General features: G+C 41.2%; 1 protein-coding gene across 1 annotated transcript in view; it reads right to left on the bottom strand.

Annotated features, from left to right (window-relative positions):
• The window catches only part of LOC110499391 (CUB and sushi domain-containing protein 1), a 412624-nt gene that overhangs the window by 63039 nt on the left and 335474 nt on the right, over window positions 1-14111 (bottom strand). Inside the window, exons 31-34 of the mRNA XM_021576507.2 lie at window positions 5071-5187; window positions 4153-4266; window positions 2588-2683; window positions 876-1079 (exon numbers count right to left, since the gene is read on the bottom strand). Coding sequence (XP_021432182.2) covers window positions 876-1079; window positions 2588-2683; window positions 4153-4266; window positions 5071-5187 — 531 coding nt within the window. The remainder of the gene's footprint in view (window positions 1-875; window positions 1080-2587; window positions 2684-4152; window positions 4267-5070; window positions 5188-14111) is intronic.

Genomic DNA, 14111 nt, shown 5'->3' with positions numbered 1-14111 from the left:
TTTCGGATGTACCGATCCTGTGCAGGTGTTGTTACATGTGGTCTGCCACTGCGAGGACGAGCAGCTGTCCGTCCTGTCTCCCTGTAGCGCTGTCTTAGGTTTCTCACAGTACGGACATTGCAATTTATTGCCCTGGCCACATCTAAGGCACGTTCACGCAGATGAGCAGGGACCCTGGGCATCTTTCTTTTGGTGTTGCTCAGAGTCAGTAGAAAGGCCTCTTTAGTGTCCTAGGTTTTCATAACTGTGACCTTAATTGCCTACCGTCTGTAAGCTGTTAGTGTCTTAACGACCGTTCAACAGGTTCATGTTCATTAATTGTTCATGGTTCATTGAACAAGCATGGGAAACAGTGTTTAAACCCTTTACAATGAAGATCTGTGAAGTTATTTGGATTTTTACGAATTATCTTTGAAAGACAGGGTCCTGAAAAAGGGACGTTTCTTTTTTGCTGAGTTTAGAACATTATTCTGACTAAATAATCATCTCACTTCCCAATATCTTAGTATGTTTATGGTGTTTATGGTAACTTACAAATGTAAAAAGTGATGACATCTATTAGATGTTCTACCCACTGTATGTTCTAAAAGGGCAATTGCACCACATTTCAACCTCATATTCATTATCTCAGCACCATACCAATGTCTACATATGTAAAAACAGCGCATTCCTAAGTTTTACCGTAAAAAAAAATATATAAAGTAAAAACATTTATTTTAACAGCAGATAGTGGAAATGAGTCGTTTTCACAGACTCGGTATGGGATTGGTGATAATTAATACCAGGTTGAAAAGTGGTGGAATTTCCCTTTTACAACAACATGAACCCATCTCTAAATCAATGTCCACAAATGTGACTGATTTGAGGAGGCTTACCAGCACAAGTTGGCACAGTATCATTCCACTGGGCAAGCGCACTGGGGACCACATTGCATTTGATGGCTTTGGATCCCTGTAGCAGATACCCAGGGTTGCACTCAAAGCGAACAATGGAACGAGCGGAGAACTCGGACCCCATCCGTCTACCGTACCGTGGCTCTGGGACAGAGCTGCACTGCGTGTCACTGGTGCGAGGAACAGCTACAAAGAAAAGAGTACCCAGTGTTTAACACCTAGATGTGATAACTCTTCGCTTAAAGCTCACAGGAAAATTGCAATACAATGTGGTAGTATAATATGATTTGTCATTATGGACATTTGAGATCTTTAGAAGGATCTCAGTGTATCATCAGCCATACTAATGGCTAATTCATGCTGAAGTAAAAACACTTTAGCATGTGTTATAACTTTGTTATTCAATCATGAACACTCTCAGGACACCAAGGCATGGAAGATGACAATGAAACCAAATATATATATATATCTGATATTCAAAACATGACTGGTTACAATCTGTACTACAGTATATCAAAACATTATGTACCACTGCATGCATGGCCTTGTCCCCTCTTCTCTCACAGACATGAATGTTTTTCACATTGTGACGTGAAAGTGAGATTTTCACACGTTAAGGTTTTTCACGTGTGAAACTCCATATCCGATTTTCACATGTGAATTATTATTATTTATTTTTTTTAATTAGGGGGGGGGGGGGGGTAAGTGTTCAAATACTATTTTATCTACAGTATATCGTATATCTTAGTGCAATATTGAGGCCTTTAGTGTTGGGCTGGGAGGGATTGTGTCTGATATTTCTAGATCTGTACCAGAGCAGAGTGTGTTCTGCAATCATGTACCAAACAAACTATCCTAACTGTCAGGGAGTATTTAAAAAAAAACTTCCATCCCCACAGTCTGGTAAACACTGTACAGTATATGTGCTCAACATACTTCATGGAAGATTACAATTTGAGATCATCCATTTTTATAAGGCAGCTGACAGTAAAAGTTCATGTAATTCACATAGCTTATTTATTACAATTTTGACAGAGCGAGAAAATGCTTGATGTGTCCTGAGGTGAGCTATTATCTACATGAGAGAGAACCTCTAAATGACACTAAAATAAAGTAGACATGACACCTCGATGATAAAAGCCAAAGGCATCATTGGATTTAAGGAATCTGAAAGGATTGAGTTAAGAAAGAAAAAAGAAAAATCGTACTCTGCCATCCTGGAAACGTTTTATAAAACATGTGGGTTTATATTTTATATATTAATGTGTGACATTTTATATTGATTATGCAAGAGCGAGGGAGTCCTTAAATATTGGTTATGACACTTTCAACATACGGTTCTATAGTGTATCTGTATGAGCCCATCTGCTCAATGACTACTAAAGCAGCTAGAAATCCCTTTCACCATGACATGCCTTGCACAGGTATAATGATTAGAGTACTGGCACCCTAGGCTCCCATGGGGCAAGAGAGATAATGGCAAACGCCCTGAACAGCCTGACAACCATGGGAACCATAACATGGATAGATAAGACCCTTTGGTGCCTGGGGATGGAGGGCTTCAGGAGGCCTCCAGGACCCTCAGAAACACACCTACTGCCACAGGGGTAAAAACAGTAAGGAAGGGTCATGCATGTGACCTGAGTATGTATATATTGCAACGTATTACCTGTTCATACAGTATATAAACATACCTTGGTAAACAAAGTGGAAACCCCTGGCGGAAGGACCATTCTTTGCAGTAAATCGCACCATAATTTGGTTTGATGTCGCCAGGGGCAAGGTCTCTCCTGCAAAAAAAGGATGAATATATCTTCTATTTTTTTTTTTAACACACACAATATGCTGACTCACAGTGTTAACCCTATGAAGACAACAGCGGCCTTTCTTGAGATTCCCGACCCTTCTTGTGTGCTATACAGAACAAAACCTCAGCTGCATGATGAATTGCTTCTTATAAATATACTCGCTCCCATTCAAAATCTTGCTGGGTAAATAGCATGATGTTGGCAGTTGAACTTTTAAGTACGGTCTATAGAGTAGAGGACTCTCTTAATAATAAGAGGAAGAACAAAGTCTTATCAATAATGAGAATGTTGGACAAGCAAACAACTTTGTATAGGCTACACATTTGTAGGCTTGAGTCTTGTAAAACGTAATCAGCTGTGACAATGAAAACATGGTAGGATGTGTCTTCTTGATGGCGTGAACTTATTGAAAGCCATGACATTTGAACGCCTATAATTAGGTAGAGTAGCTTATTGCGGATGTGGCTAATGTAGGTTGCTAATCAGCCTCCATTAAGGTGAACACAGCCAATGCATTATGATCTAATGTATCATTATAATTCAAATGTCACCATGAATAGACAGGGAAAACACATCAAGTTACTTGTTGATAGAAAATCTCAATTACCAGTGCAAAGGAATAGTGTACAGAAAATATTAGTATACACGTCTTGGACAAATGTCAGAGGTAATTAATGTGTTATCTAATTCAGTATAACCTTTCCATTTTAATTTTATATAGCACATCACATACTGCATTACTGAATGGTGAAATCCAAAGACAAAGTCAAAGACCATCATCTCCCTTGGGAATATATTGTTGCACTGCAGAATAACACAAATCTGAATAGTACAAGGTCCCATACAAACAGTTTATATCCAACAGCCTTAATCAATCCTCAGAAGAATGTAAAGTTGAGGCTGATTTCTGTTCTGAAATGTAATTACCTTCCCCTGTTAATACCAGCGATAAAATCGGATGAGGACAGGTGTTGAATTTTTCGTATTTTATTAGGTGGCTTTAAATAATACAAAAAATACTGAGAGAGTGGCCTAAGGACTGGGAGCAACAACGACTCAATCGCAAAGTGGTGGGCCACACAAGCTCTCTCTGAAGCCAGCTAGGGGTAAGAACAGTGTAGGCGGCAACAGTACCCTAAGGACTGAAACCATGGATACTCGTGATCATTGAAGCATTGCTTATTTCTGATATGGTATGGACATCATGTCGCAATATGGATGTTATGTCGCAATATGGACGTTATGTCACAATGTTAATTACTGAAATGAAAACATTTTGAATGAGACAGTAACCAAGTGCAAACAGCAGTTATTAATACAGGGATCATGCTGAGACCTTTTTGTAATACCACCTCTTGTCTTCCCCAACAACATCTGCATGTGTGGTTTTCCATCGGTTTTGTTCATTTAAAGGCTACAAACAACGGAAAGAATGGAAAGCTATTACGTACCAGAATGAGACCCAGCAAGGGAGCTTAGCAGCCTGGCATTCTGATTGGCCCCATCAAATAGTTCCACTGAGTCATTCATTGCCGTCTGAAAGTAGGCAAACTGCCCAAACACCACTAAGGAGACAAAATGGGGACATCATATAGGTTACCTCAGTATGAAAAACGTGGCTACAAAACAATCCTATCTGCAAATGGTAAACTGAGAGTTTAAAATGGCAAAATGGAACTTGGAATCTTGTCAACAATGACACAAGGCTAGCGTGCTAACTACCCAGGTCTCAGGGTGGGTGATGTCACCACACAACAGGCTAACCAACAATGTTTACCTTGCGATTTCACATCTGCTACACCAGTTCATGCATGATAAATACGCACTGAGGCACAGATAAACCTTAGACCTTATACAATTATACAATTAGATATGTTTTGGTTGTGTCATCACGGCCGAATATCACGCACAATTGAGAAAGCATAACTTGTATGAGGTCAGACAAGAACCAGGGATGACTCTAACATACCTTGATCCATGATTCAGCACTTCATGACTGAACTATGCTTTGTATAAGCCTGGATAGGAGGAGACTATCTTAAGATACATACTTTCCACAATGATAATATCTGAAAATGATGGTAAATCCTCCATTGGACTGTAGGCAGCTAAATCAGAGGTATAAGACTAGTCAGATTAAGTCTAAGTGCTGCTTTAATAATGTTGCAGTTGATTAACCCTTCTCTCGAGTGGCGCAGTGGTCTAAGACACTGCATCTCAGCGCAAGAGGCACAGCCGGCTGTGATTGGGAGTCCCATAGGGCGGCGCACAATTAGCTCAGCGTCGTCCGGGTTTGGCCGGGGTAGGAATTTGTTCTTAAAAGTGACTTGCCTAGTTAGATAAAGGTTAAAAGAAATGAAAAACCTTACCAAATTCTCCAGAGACAGTAATGTAGTAGGAGCACGTTTGACCAGTGGTGTAGTTCTGGGGAAAGTTAGGAGAGAGTACCACGCCTTCAGACCCAGCATAATGACCACCACAAGGAGCTGAAAGACACACCAGAAACCATCTCCCTGTTACTTAATTCCCAGAGACAATAATCATGAAAGGACAAGCACCATGTATACACAAGGGAGAAAAGTCAGTGCCCTAGTTGCGAGCTGTTATGTTGGAACAAAGATGTGCTGTGCGTTCTCTTAACATCTGGAGCGTCATTCAACATTCATAGCAGCTCAATGATAATGGTTCAAAACAACTCAATCCACAACTTGTTTTGTTACATAGGCCTAAGTCAACAACATTGGTGAAATGAGGCATTTGACTGAAAAAAAAAAAACGAACAAAACAAAAACAGTTACATGTTTTTTACTTGCTTTTAGTCCCTCTGAAAGGAACCGGTACAACCTGTTAAATTATGTCTGCTGGGACCTTTTTCAGCAACCATACTACCAAAAAAAATGTTTATCAGAGGCATAACATATAGATCTTAACTCACTGTACAAAATATCAACACAGTTTCAGACAAACATTAAAGGTTAATCCACCAGGTCTGCTCCTTCATGCCCACATGATTAAGATTCTATATATCTCTGTGTTTATGTTGCCCTTAAGCATGTGTACAGTAAGTCCTTAATATGGCCTGCAATGTGTCCAGAGGTGAAATATACTGATTTCAATGGCTCCATGGACACACGTGGCTTCACTCGAAAGACATAGCATGAGGGCCATGCATGAAGGGTGAAATAAAATAATTCATGGTACCCACCTTTAAATTTAAGGTCAATGAAAACAGAACACAAAGGAGGAAATCTGTCAATGTCAAGATTCTATTATCATACTGTACATGGGTCCCTGGGACTAGTAGTGTACTGCCCTACTAACTACTTTGAGAAACTCTGAATAAATACTGGCAAAAGGAGAGAAAATGACTGAACACACAACATTAGGGGGCAGTGAGCTCTGGTCCCCTCTTGTTCTCCCTGACCCTAAATCCCTAGTTAACCCTTCTTCTCATTTCCTTTTTTATTAAGTATTATTACTTGCTTTACACCTTTCAGAAAATATCAATGCCCCAATCGCTTGATACCCTCCTGTGTTCTTCCTGCATCTGCCTTGTTCTTTCCATCCCCTTGGTCCTTGCTACAATGATCATCGATTGAGATTCCTGCCACGTCTCAAGCACCCTAAGACTCCCTGAGCTCACTCCACCAGGTCTCCTCCTTCATGCTCACAATACCTTGTGGAGCTTATAAACCTGGTGTCAGGATGCAGCCCCGGCTCATGGTCCTCTGCTTATCAAACTTCTTCCCCATACCTTTGATCACATCACCCTCACCTCATACTTCCTATGGGAAGACAGAGTTTCTGCTGTAAAAAAACTTTTGTATCTGGGTTTTCCCAGCATAAAACTAGAAATTTCACACCCATGGAGCGAGAGATTTAGTTAAAGGTCCAATGCAGCCATTTTTATCTCAATATCAAATCATTTCTGGGTAAAAATGAAAGGGATAGTTTGGGATTTTGGCAATATGTCTACTTCCCCAGAGTCAGATCAACTCGTGGATAATATTTTTATGTCTCTGTGTCCAGTATGAAAGAAGTTAGAGGTCGTTTTGTGAGGCAATGCTAAGTAGCGTTAGCACAATGACTGGAAATCTATGGGTATCTGCTGGCAGTCATTGCGACTCTCAGTCATTGTCCTGGAAGTCCCTCAAAGAACTACACTGGACTCTATGCAAACTGGGAACCACATATCCTGAGGCCGCATTTATTCTAACTGGGGATTTAAACAAAGCATATTTTAGAAAAATGCTACAGAAGTTCTACCAACACATTGACTGCAGCACTCGCTCTGAGAAAACAGACCACTGCTAATCAGCTTTTCAAAATGCTTACAAGGCCCTCCCCCACCCTCACTTCAGAAAATCTGATCACGATTCCATTTTGCTGCCTATAGGCAGAAACCAAAACAGGAAGTACCCGTGCTAAGGACTATTCAACGCTGGTCTGACCAATCAGAATCCACGCTTCAAGATTGTTTTGATCCAGCAGATTGGGATATGTTCCTGGTAGCCTAAAATTATAACATCGACAAATACATGGATACAGTGACTGAGTTTATCAGGAAGTGTACAGGAGATGTTGTACCCACTGTGACTATTAAAACCTACCTAAACCAGAAACCGTGGATTAGGGGCAGCATTTACCCAAAACTGAAAGTGCGAACCACCGTATTTAACCATGGCAAGGTGACTTGGAATATGGCCGAATACAAACAGTATAGTTGTTCATTTCGTAAGGCAATCAAACAGGTAAAACGTCAGTATAGAGACAGTAGAGTAGTAATTCAACAGCTCATACACGAGACATATGTGGCAGGGTCTACAGACTATCACGGACTACAAAGGGCATCCCTAGCCGTGTCCTCAGAGCATGCGCAGACCAGCTGGCTGGAGTGTTTACAGACATATTCAATCTCTCCCTATCCCAGTCTGCTGTCACTACTTGCTTCAAGATATCCACCACTATTCCTGTACCCAAGAAAGCAAAGGTAACTGAACTAAATGACTATCACCCTGTAGCACTCACTTCTGTCATCATGAAGTGCTTTTAGAGGCTAATTAAGGATCATATCACCTCTACCTTACCTGACACCCTAGACACTTCAATTTGCTTACCACCCCAATAGATCCACAGACGATGCAATCGCCATCGCACTGCACAAGGTCGTATTCCATCTGGACAAGAGGAATACCTATGTAAGAATGGCTATAGCTCAGCATTCAACACCATATTACCCTCCAAAATCATTATTAAGCTCGGGGCCCTGGGTCTAAACCCCGCCCTGTGAAACTGGGTTCTGGACTTCCTAACGGGCCACCCCCAGGTGGTGAAGGTAGGAAACAGCACCGCCACTTCGCTGATCCTCAACACAGGGGCCCCACAAGGGTGTATGCTCGGCCCCCTCCTGTACTCCCTGTTCATCCATGACTGCGTGGCCATGGACACCTCCAATTCAATCATCAAGTTTGCAAACGACACAAAAGTAGTAGTTCTGACTACCAACAATGACGAGACAGCCTACAGAGAGGAGGTGAGGGCCCTGGGAGTGTGTTGCAAGGAAAATAACATCTCACTCAATGTCGACAAAACAAAGGAGCTGATCATGGACTTCAGGAACAGCAGAGGGAGCAGCCCCTATTGACATTGACGGGACCGCAGTGGAGCAGGTGGAAAGCTTCAAGTTCCTCGGCATACACATCAATGATAATCTGAAATGGTCCACCCACACAGACAGTGTGGTGAAGAAGGCACAAGAAATTTGAGGCTGAAGAAATTTGTCGTGGCACCTTAAACCCTCACAAACTTTTACAGATGCACAATTGAGAGCTTTCTGTCAGGCTGTATCACCAACTGGTACGGCAACTGCCCCGCCCGCAACCACAGGGCTCTTTAGAGGGTGGTGTGGTCTGACTAATGCAGCATTGGGGGCAAACTACCTACAGCACCCAATGTCACAACAACCACCCGAGCCACTGCCTGTACACCTCGTTATCATCCAGAAGGCAAGGTCAGAACAGGTGCATAAATGCTGGGACTGAGAGACTGAAAAACAGCTTCTATCTCAAGGCCATCAGACTGTTTAATAGCCATCACTAGGCGGCTTCCACCCGGTTATGTAACCCTGCACCCTAGAGGCTGCTGCCCCATATACATAGACTTGAAATCACTGGCTACTTTAATAATGGAACACTCACTAGTCACTTTAATAATGTTTACATATTTTTGCTTTACTTATCTCATGTGTATATACAGTACTGTATTATATTCTACTGTATTTAGTCTATGCCAGGTTTAGGTTGTGTGTATTGTGTATTGTTGTGAATTGTTAGATGCTACTGCACTGTTGGAGCTAGAAACACAAGCATTTCGCTACACCTGCAACAACATCTGCTAAACATGTGTATGTGAAAAATAAAATTAGATTTATATATAAACACAGGGAAATCGTGTTTTTTACTACACTGGGACTTTAACACAGATCCCGTCAGTAATTCGTAAAGAAAGGGGAATTGCTGTCTGATAATTGTTTAACTGTTGGCACTGTAAGCAGGGTCATTTCAGGAAAAATGTACTTTCTCTTTTAGGTATCACATGCTGGATCACTCACTCACTGTTTATCATAACAAATATTGGATTTCATTATTTAGTCTTTCAAAACAGGTTATGTAACAATCTTCATTATACATGAAAAAAATCAGGGAAATGACATAATCCACAAAAAACGGAACATCTCAAAGATCAGGGATAACCATTTCACTGTTAGTCTACACCCGTTGTTTATGAAGCATGTGACAAATAACATTTGACTTGACTTAGAGGGTCAATCTACTCAGCATACATCCAACTGTGGGTTACCATGGTTATACTGAAAACTACAATTGAATATTAAATATGCTGTTGAGATAACTGGTTACTTGAGCATTGGTCAGCCAGTATGAATTATGATGAGAGTAGTTTTACATTTTTACCATCATGACTAGGTGAGAGTTACAGACAATGACAAGCTTCCAGAAGCCATGACCTGTTTATTAGATTTTCCGTGCAATATATGGAAATATTCTACATTTAAATAGATGCTCTTATCCAGAATGACTTACAGGAGCAATTAGGGTTAAGTACCTTGCTCCAGGGAACATTGACAGAATTTTCACCTAGTCTGCTCTGGGATTTGAACTAGCAACCTTTCGATTACTGGCCCAATGCTCTTAACTGGTAGGCTACCTGACGCCCCAATGAATAGAAATATGGACAAAAACAAAGAAAATAAAAACTAACAAATTAAATGACACTAGACAATATGCTCAAATCAACACCGTATAATACGCCAGCCACTGTAGCGACGTGCCAAGTTAGTCATCGTCAGACCTTATTTCTAATAATAATTGTATGTGGGAATGTACATACTTTAGCTATTTAAGGACATTCAAACATAGCTTCATGTTTATGCATACAGTAATCGAACAGACGCCACAAGCCGCTTAAACCTAACAGACCGTACAATGTTGGCTGCAATGACATGTGCCTGATATGAATGCATCTCTACACCAATGTAAGCAAGTGTGATTTCCCTTCACTAGTATCATGGAAACAGACGTGTCTTCCACCTGACCTCAACGTCTCATCTAGAGGAGTCAGCCGTGAAAAAACATCCATGTAATACCGCAGGAGAGATAATGTGAGAAAGAGAGAGGGAGCCAGATAGAGAGGAAGAATGAGAGCAAGCATGAGACAGGATGAGAGAGAGAAAGAGAGAGAGAATGAGAAAGAGAGGAGGAAGGAAGTTCAGATGTGGATACAGAGGACCATAGTGAGGATACAGAGGACCATAGTGAGGATATTGAGGACCATAGTGTGGATACAGAGGACCATCGAGTGGATACAGAGGACCATCAAGTGGATACAGAGGACCATAGTGTGGATACAGAGGACCATAGTGAGGATATTGAGGACCATAGTGTGGATACAGAGGACCATCGAGTGGATACAGAGGACCATCAAGTGGATACAGAGGACCATAGTGTGGATACAGAGGACCATAGAGTGGATATTGAGGACCATAGTGTGGATACAGAGGACCGTAGAGTGGATATTGAGGACCATAGTGTGGATGCAGAGGACCATCGAGTGGATACAGAGGAATCAATCGAGTGGATATTGAGGACCATAGTGTGGATACAGAGGACCGTAGAGTGGATATTGAGGACCGTAGAGTGGATACAGAGGACCGTAGTGTGGATATTGAGGACCGTAGAGTGGATATTGAGGACCATAGAGTGGGTATTGAGGATTGTAGAGTGGATACAGAGGACCGTAGTGTGGATATTGAGGACTGTAGAGTGGATACAGATGACCATAGAGTGGATACAGAGGACCGTAGAGTGGATACAGAGGACCCTAGAGTGGATACAGAGGACCGTAGAGTGGATACAGAGGACCGTAGAGTGGATACAGAGGACCGTAGTGTGGATATTGAGGACCGTAGAGTGGATACAGAGGACCCTAGGACCCTAGAGTGGATACAGAGGACCGTAGAGTGGATACAGAGAACCGTAGAGTGGATACAGAGAACCGTAGAGTGGATATTGAGGACTGTAGTGTGGACACAGCTATTGCATTGTTATGCCCTCAACACAGAGGAACACAGACATGCATAAATCCAAACAAACTCTAATTCCTCTAGTCTATGCAATTCATATGGCGCCGGCGCGACCATGTGTCAACACTGCCCGCCTCCGAGGGGCGCCATAACACCATGCTTTAACCCTATTACACACCTTCTATTTACAGTCATGGAGGATTCCTCATTCAAGAGACAGTATTTTACTGTAGTTACTATGGAAACGAATAAAAGACCTGTTTGGATGAGAGAAGCTGAGAGAAAGAGTGGGGGGGGGGGGGGGGGGGAATCCTTTATTATTTAAAAGGATCTCACCCCTTTCTAATTAGTTTTGTCTGAAAGCCCAAGGAAGTGCCTTGGAGTGAATCAGTATTCCAACAAGCAGCGGAAAATCACAGACCAGTGAAACATTTGAAATGGTTAAAATTTGGTCTTCAGTAGATATACTGTAGTTTTGCACCTGCTATTTTCAGAGGAGACTAAAATATCAAAGATTAGAACATGAAGTAGCTAAATACAGGTGAAGAGAAGGGTTGCTGGTGTTAAATAACGACGGTATCATGGTTTTTGTTCTTGTTTGTTGCATTAATATTCATTGCTGAACATGACAGCAACAATAATAACGCACAACCGACACATTTAAAGTGTTTGCTTTTCTTCTATACTGTACCACTTACCTGTACACGCCCACAGCTTCTAAAAAAGGGGATTAATTGGGTACAGGAGCGGTTTACACTGAGAAATATTCCCACCCCTCCCCCCACAGTCCTTATTAAATACATAACGATTCCTTTCATTAGCCGAGTGATACTGGGGACATTAGTAATCATTTCCCTCAACCGGCAGCAGAATGAGTTTTAACATTCACAGTGAGTCCTCCCTGTCTCACTGTGACTGATCTGCATATAACCCACGTGGCACTCTGGCGTTTTCACCGTCACTCAAGAGGCCTTGGCTTGCAGGCACAGCCACAGCCTTCAGAAATGGCTCTTTCTTTTGCTCACTTATGAACACAAACAGCAAATAGCTTTGTTCACCTCTTTATCATCAGGCAAAATAAGCTCAATTCAACCACAGACAAGAGGGTTAAATGCTCTTGCTGGAGGGGATTATGTGTGTTCTCACATACTGTAATGTTATGTTCAGGCATGTTAAAAACGGCTAGGCAACTGATGTACGTTTCCCAGATATCAAACTATAAACTAGAGGCTTACAATGGATTTCCTCAATCAATATGCTGTTTCATCTAGCCAAAATCTGACATTGACCTTGAACAAATGATTCCAACTATGAAAAAATACATAATCTCCCTTCCTTTCATTGGTTTAAAATGTGTTCTTTAGAACACGGCTTTAGTGTAGCGTATACAAACCTACGATCCTTGAAGGTGACATAAATAACATATTTCTAGGATTAGACATAAACATAACTGACAAACAATACAAGCAAATGAAACAGAAACATTTGCTTCACATCACTTTGGTTTTCAGAGTGATTTCCAATTGTGCCTGCTGTGTGCTTTTCACTTTCGAAAAAATACAATAATATGGAATTCATATCTCCGATCAAATGTTGTGTGTCATTGAAAGCAGGCTATATACAACTGTTGAGAAAGGTCATAAACCAGAACAAGCCATTTTGCTCACTACTTTCATACATTTTAGTCTTATCCAGAGCGACTTACAGGAGCAATTAGGGTTAAGTGCATTGCTCAAGGGCAACAACAGATTTTTCACCTAGTCGGCTGGGGGAATCAAACCAGCAACCTTTCGGTTACTGGCCCAATGCTCTTAACCACTAGGCTACCATTTTCTTTCAAGCCCAGGGTATCGATCAACAAAGACCATTGTGCAATTGTGGCATTTGTGAATCAATAACATCATGTCTCACCCTTACAATCCACACACTTCTTCTTTATGGAGTCTAGGGATTAAAAAGCAAGTGCTCGGACATCTATAAACCAATGTTATGGGACCCCACAGAACATAGCCCTTCATTGTCACGGTTAAACAATCTTGATAATGGCAAATTATATTTCAATAAGCTCTTAGCGGAAAGACCTTTTCCCATTGAAATGTATGAAAGATTCAATGACACAAGAACGTTACTAGAGAACACTAGAATGGAGAAGCAGACAGTGATCCTGAGGTCCTCAGCTGCACTACGAGTTCAAGCTAACTGTGTCCATGACCAAGCAATAACTCTAATTACACAACGCTACTGAATCGTTCCATTCAGAATGACAAATGGAATGTTTAAGCCACATCCATAATGCACAATGGTCAACAAGGGAATGCAGCTCATGGTAATAATTCTCTAGTTCTCCACCAAACTAAAATAAAATAAATAATAAAATGGTTAAGGGCAAACAGCCAAATATACCATCAGTGTGAGCAAATAAATGATCTGGGAGTGACGAAATGAAAGCTATCCCTCTCTAGGTACAGAGGCTCAATCAAAAAGAGTCAACTAATCAACACATGCTGTTTAAAAGCTCAAGTCCCTTTAGACTGACTTACAGACAGGGGTTAAGAGTGTTAGCAATGTAAAAGCATTATACAGTCCCTCCAGGATTTTGCTGGGATTTTCTGTGATATTTGTGAGCAAAAATACTTGATTTTGCTGCGGCAATTCTGACATTTTGCATGGCAATACGTGATGACCTTGTCCAATTTGAAAATGCACTGACAAGGGAAAAAGTTTGTTGATATGCAACTTGATCTAACCATATTATGCGGTAAATGTACCGGTTGAATTGTATTGGTTGAAATTGCGAGACCTGTTCTTATA

This window comes from Oncorhynchus mykiss, chromosome 20, assembly GCF_013265735.2.
Source record: "Oncorhynchus mykiss isolate Arlee chromosome 20, USDA_OmykA_1.1, whole genome shotgun sequence".
Classification (NCBI taxonomy): Eukaryota; Metazoa; Chordata; class Actinopteri; order Salmoniformes; family Salmonidae; genus Oncorhynchus; species Oncorhynchus mykiss.
The sequence above is the reverse complement of the archived record's forward strand: the minus strand, read 5'-3'. Positions and strand labels throughout refer to the sequence as shown.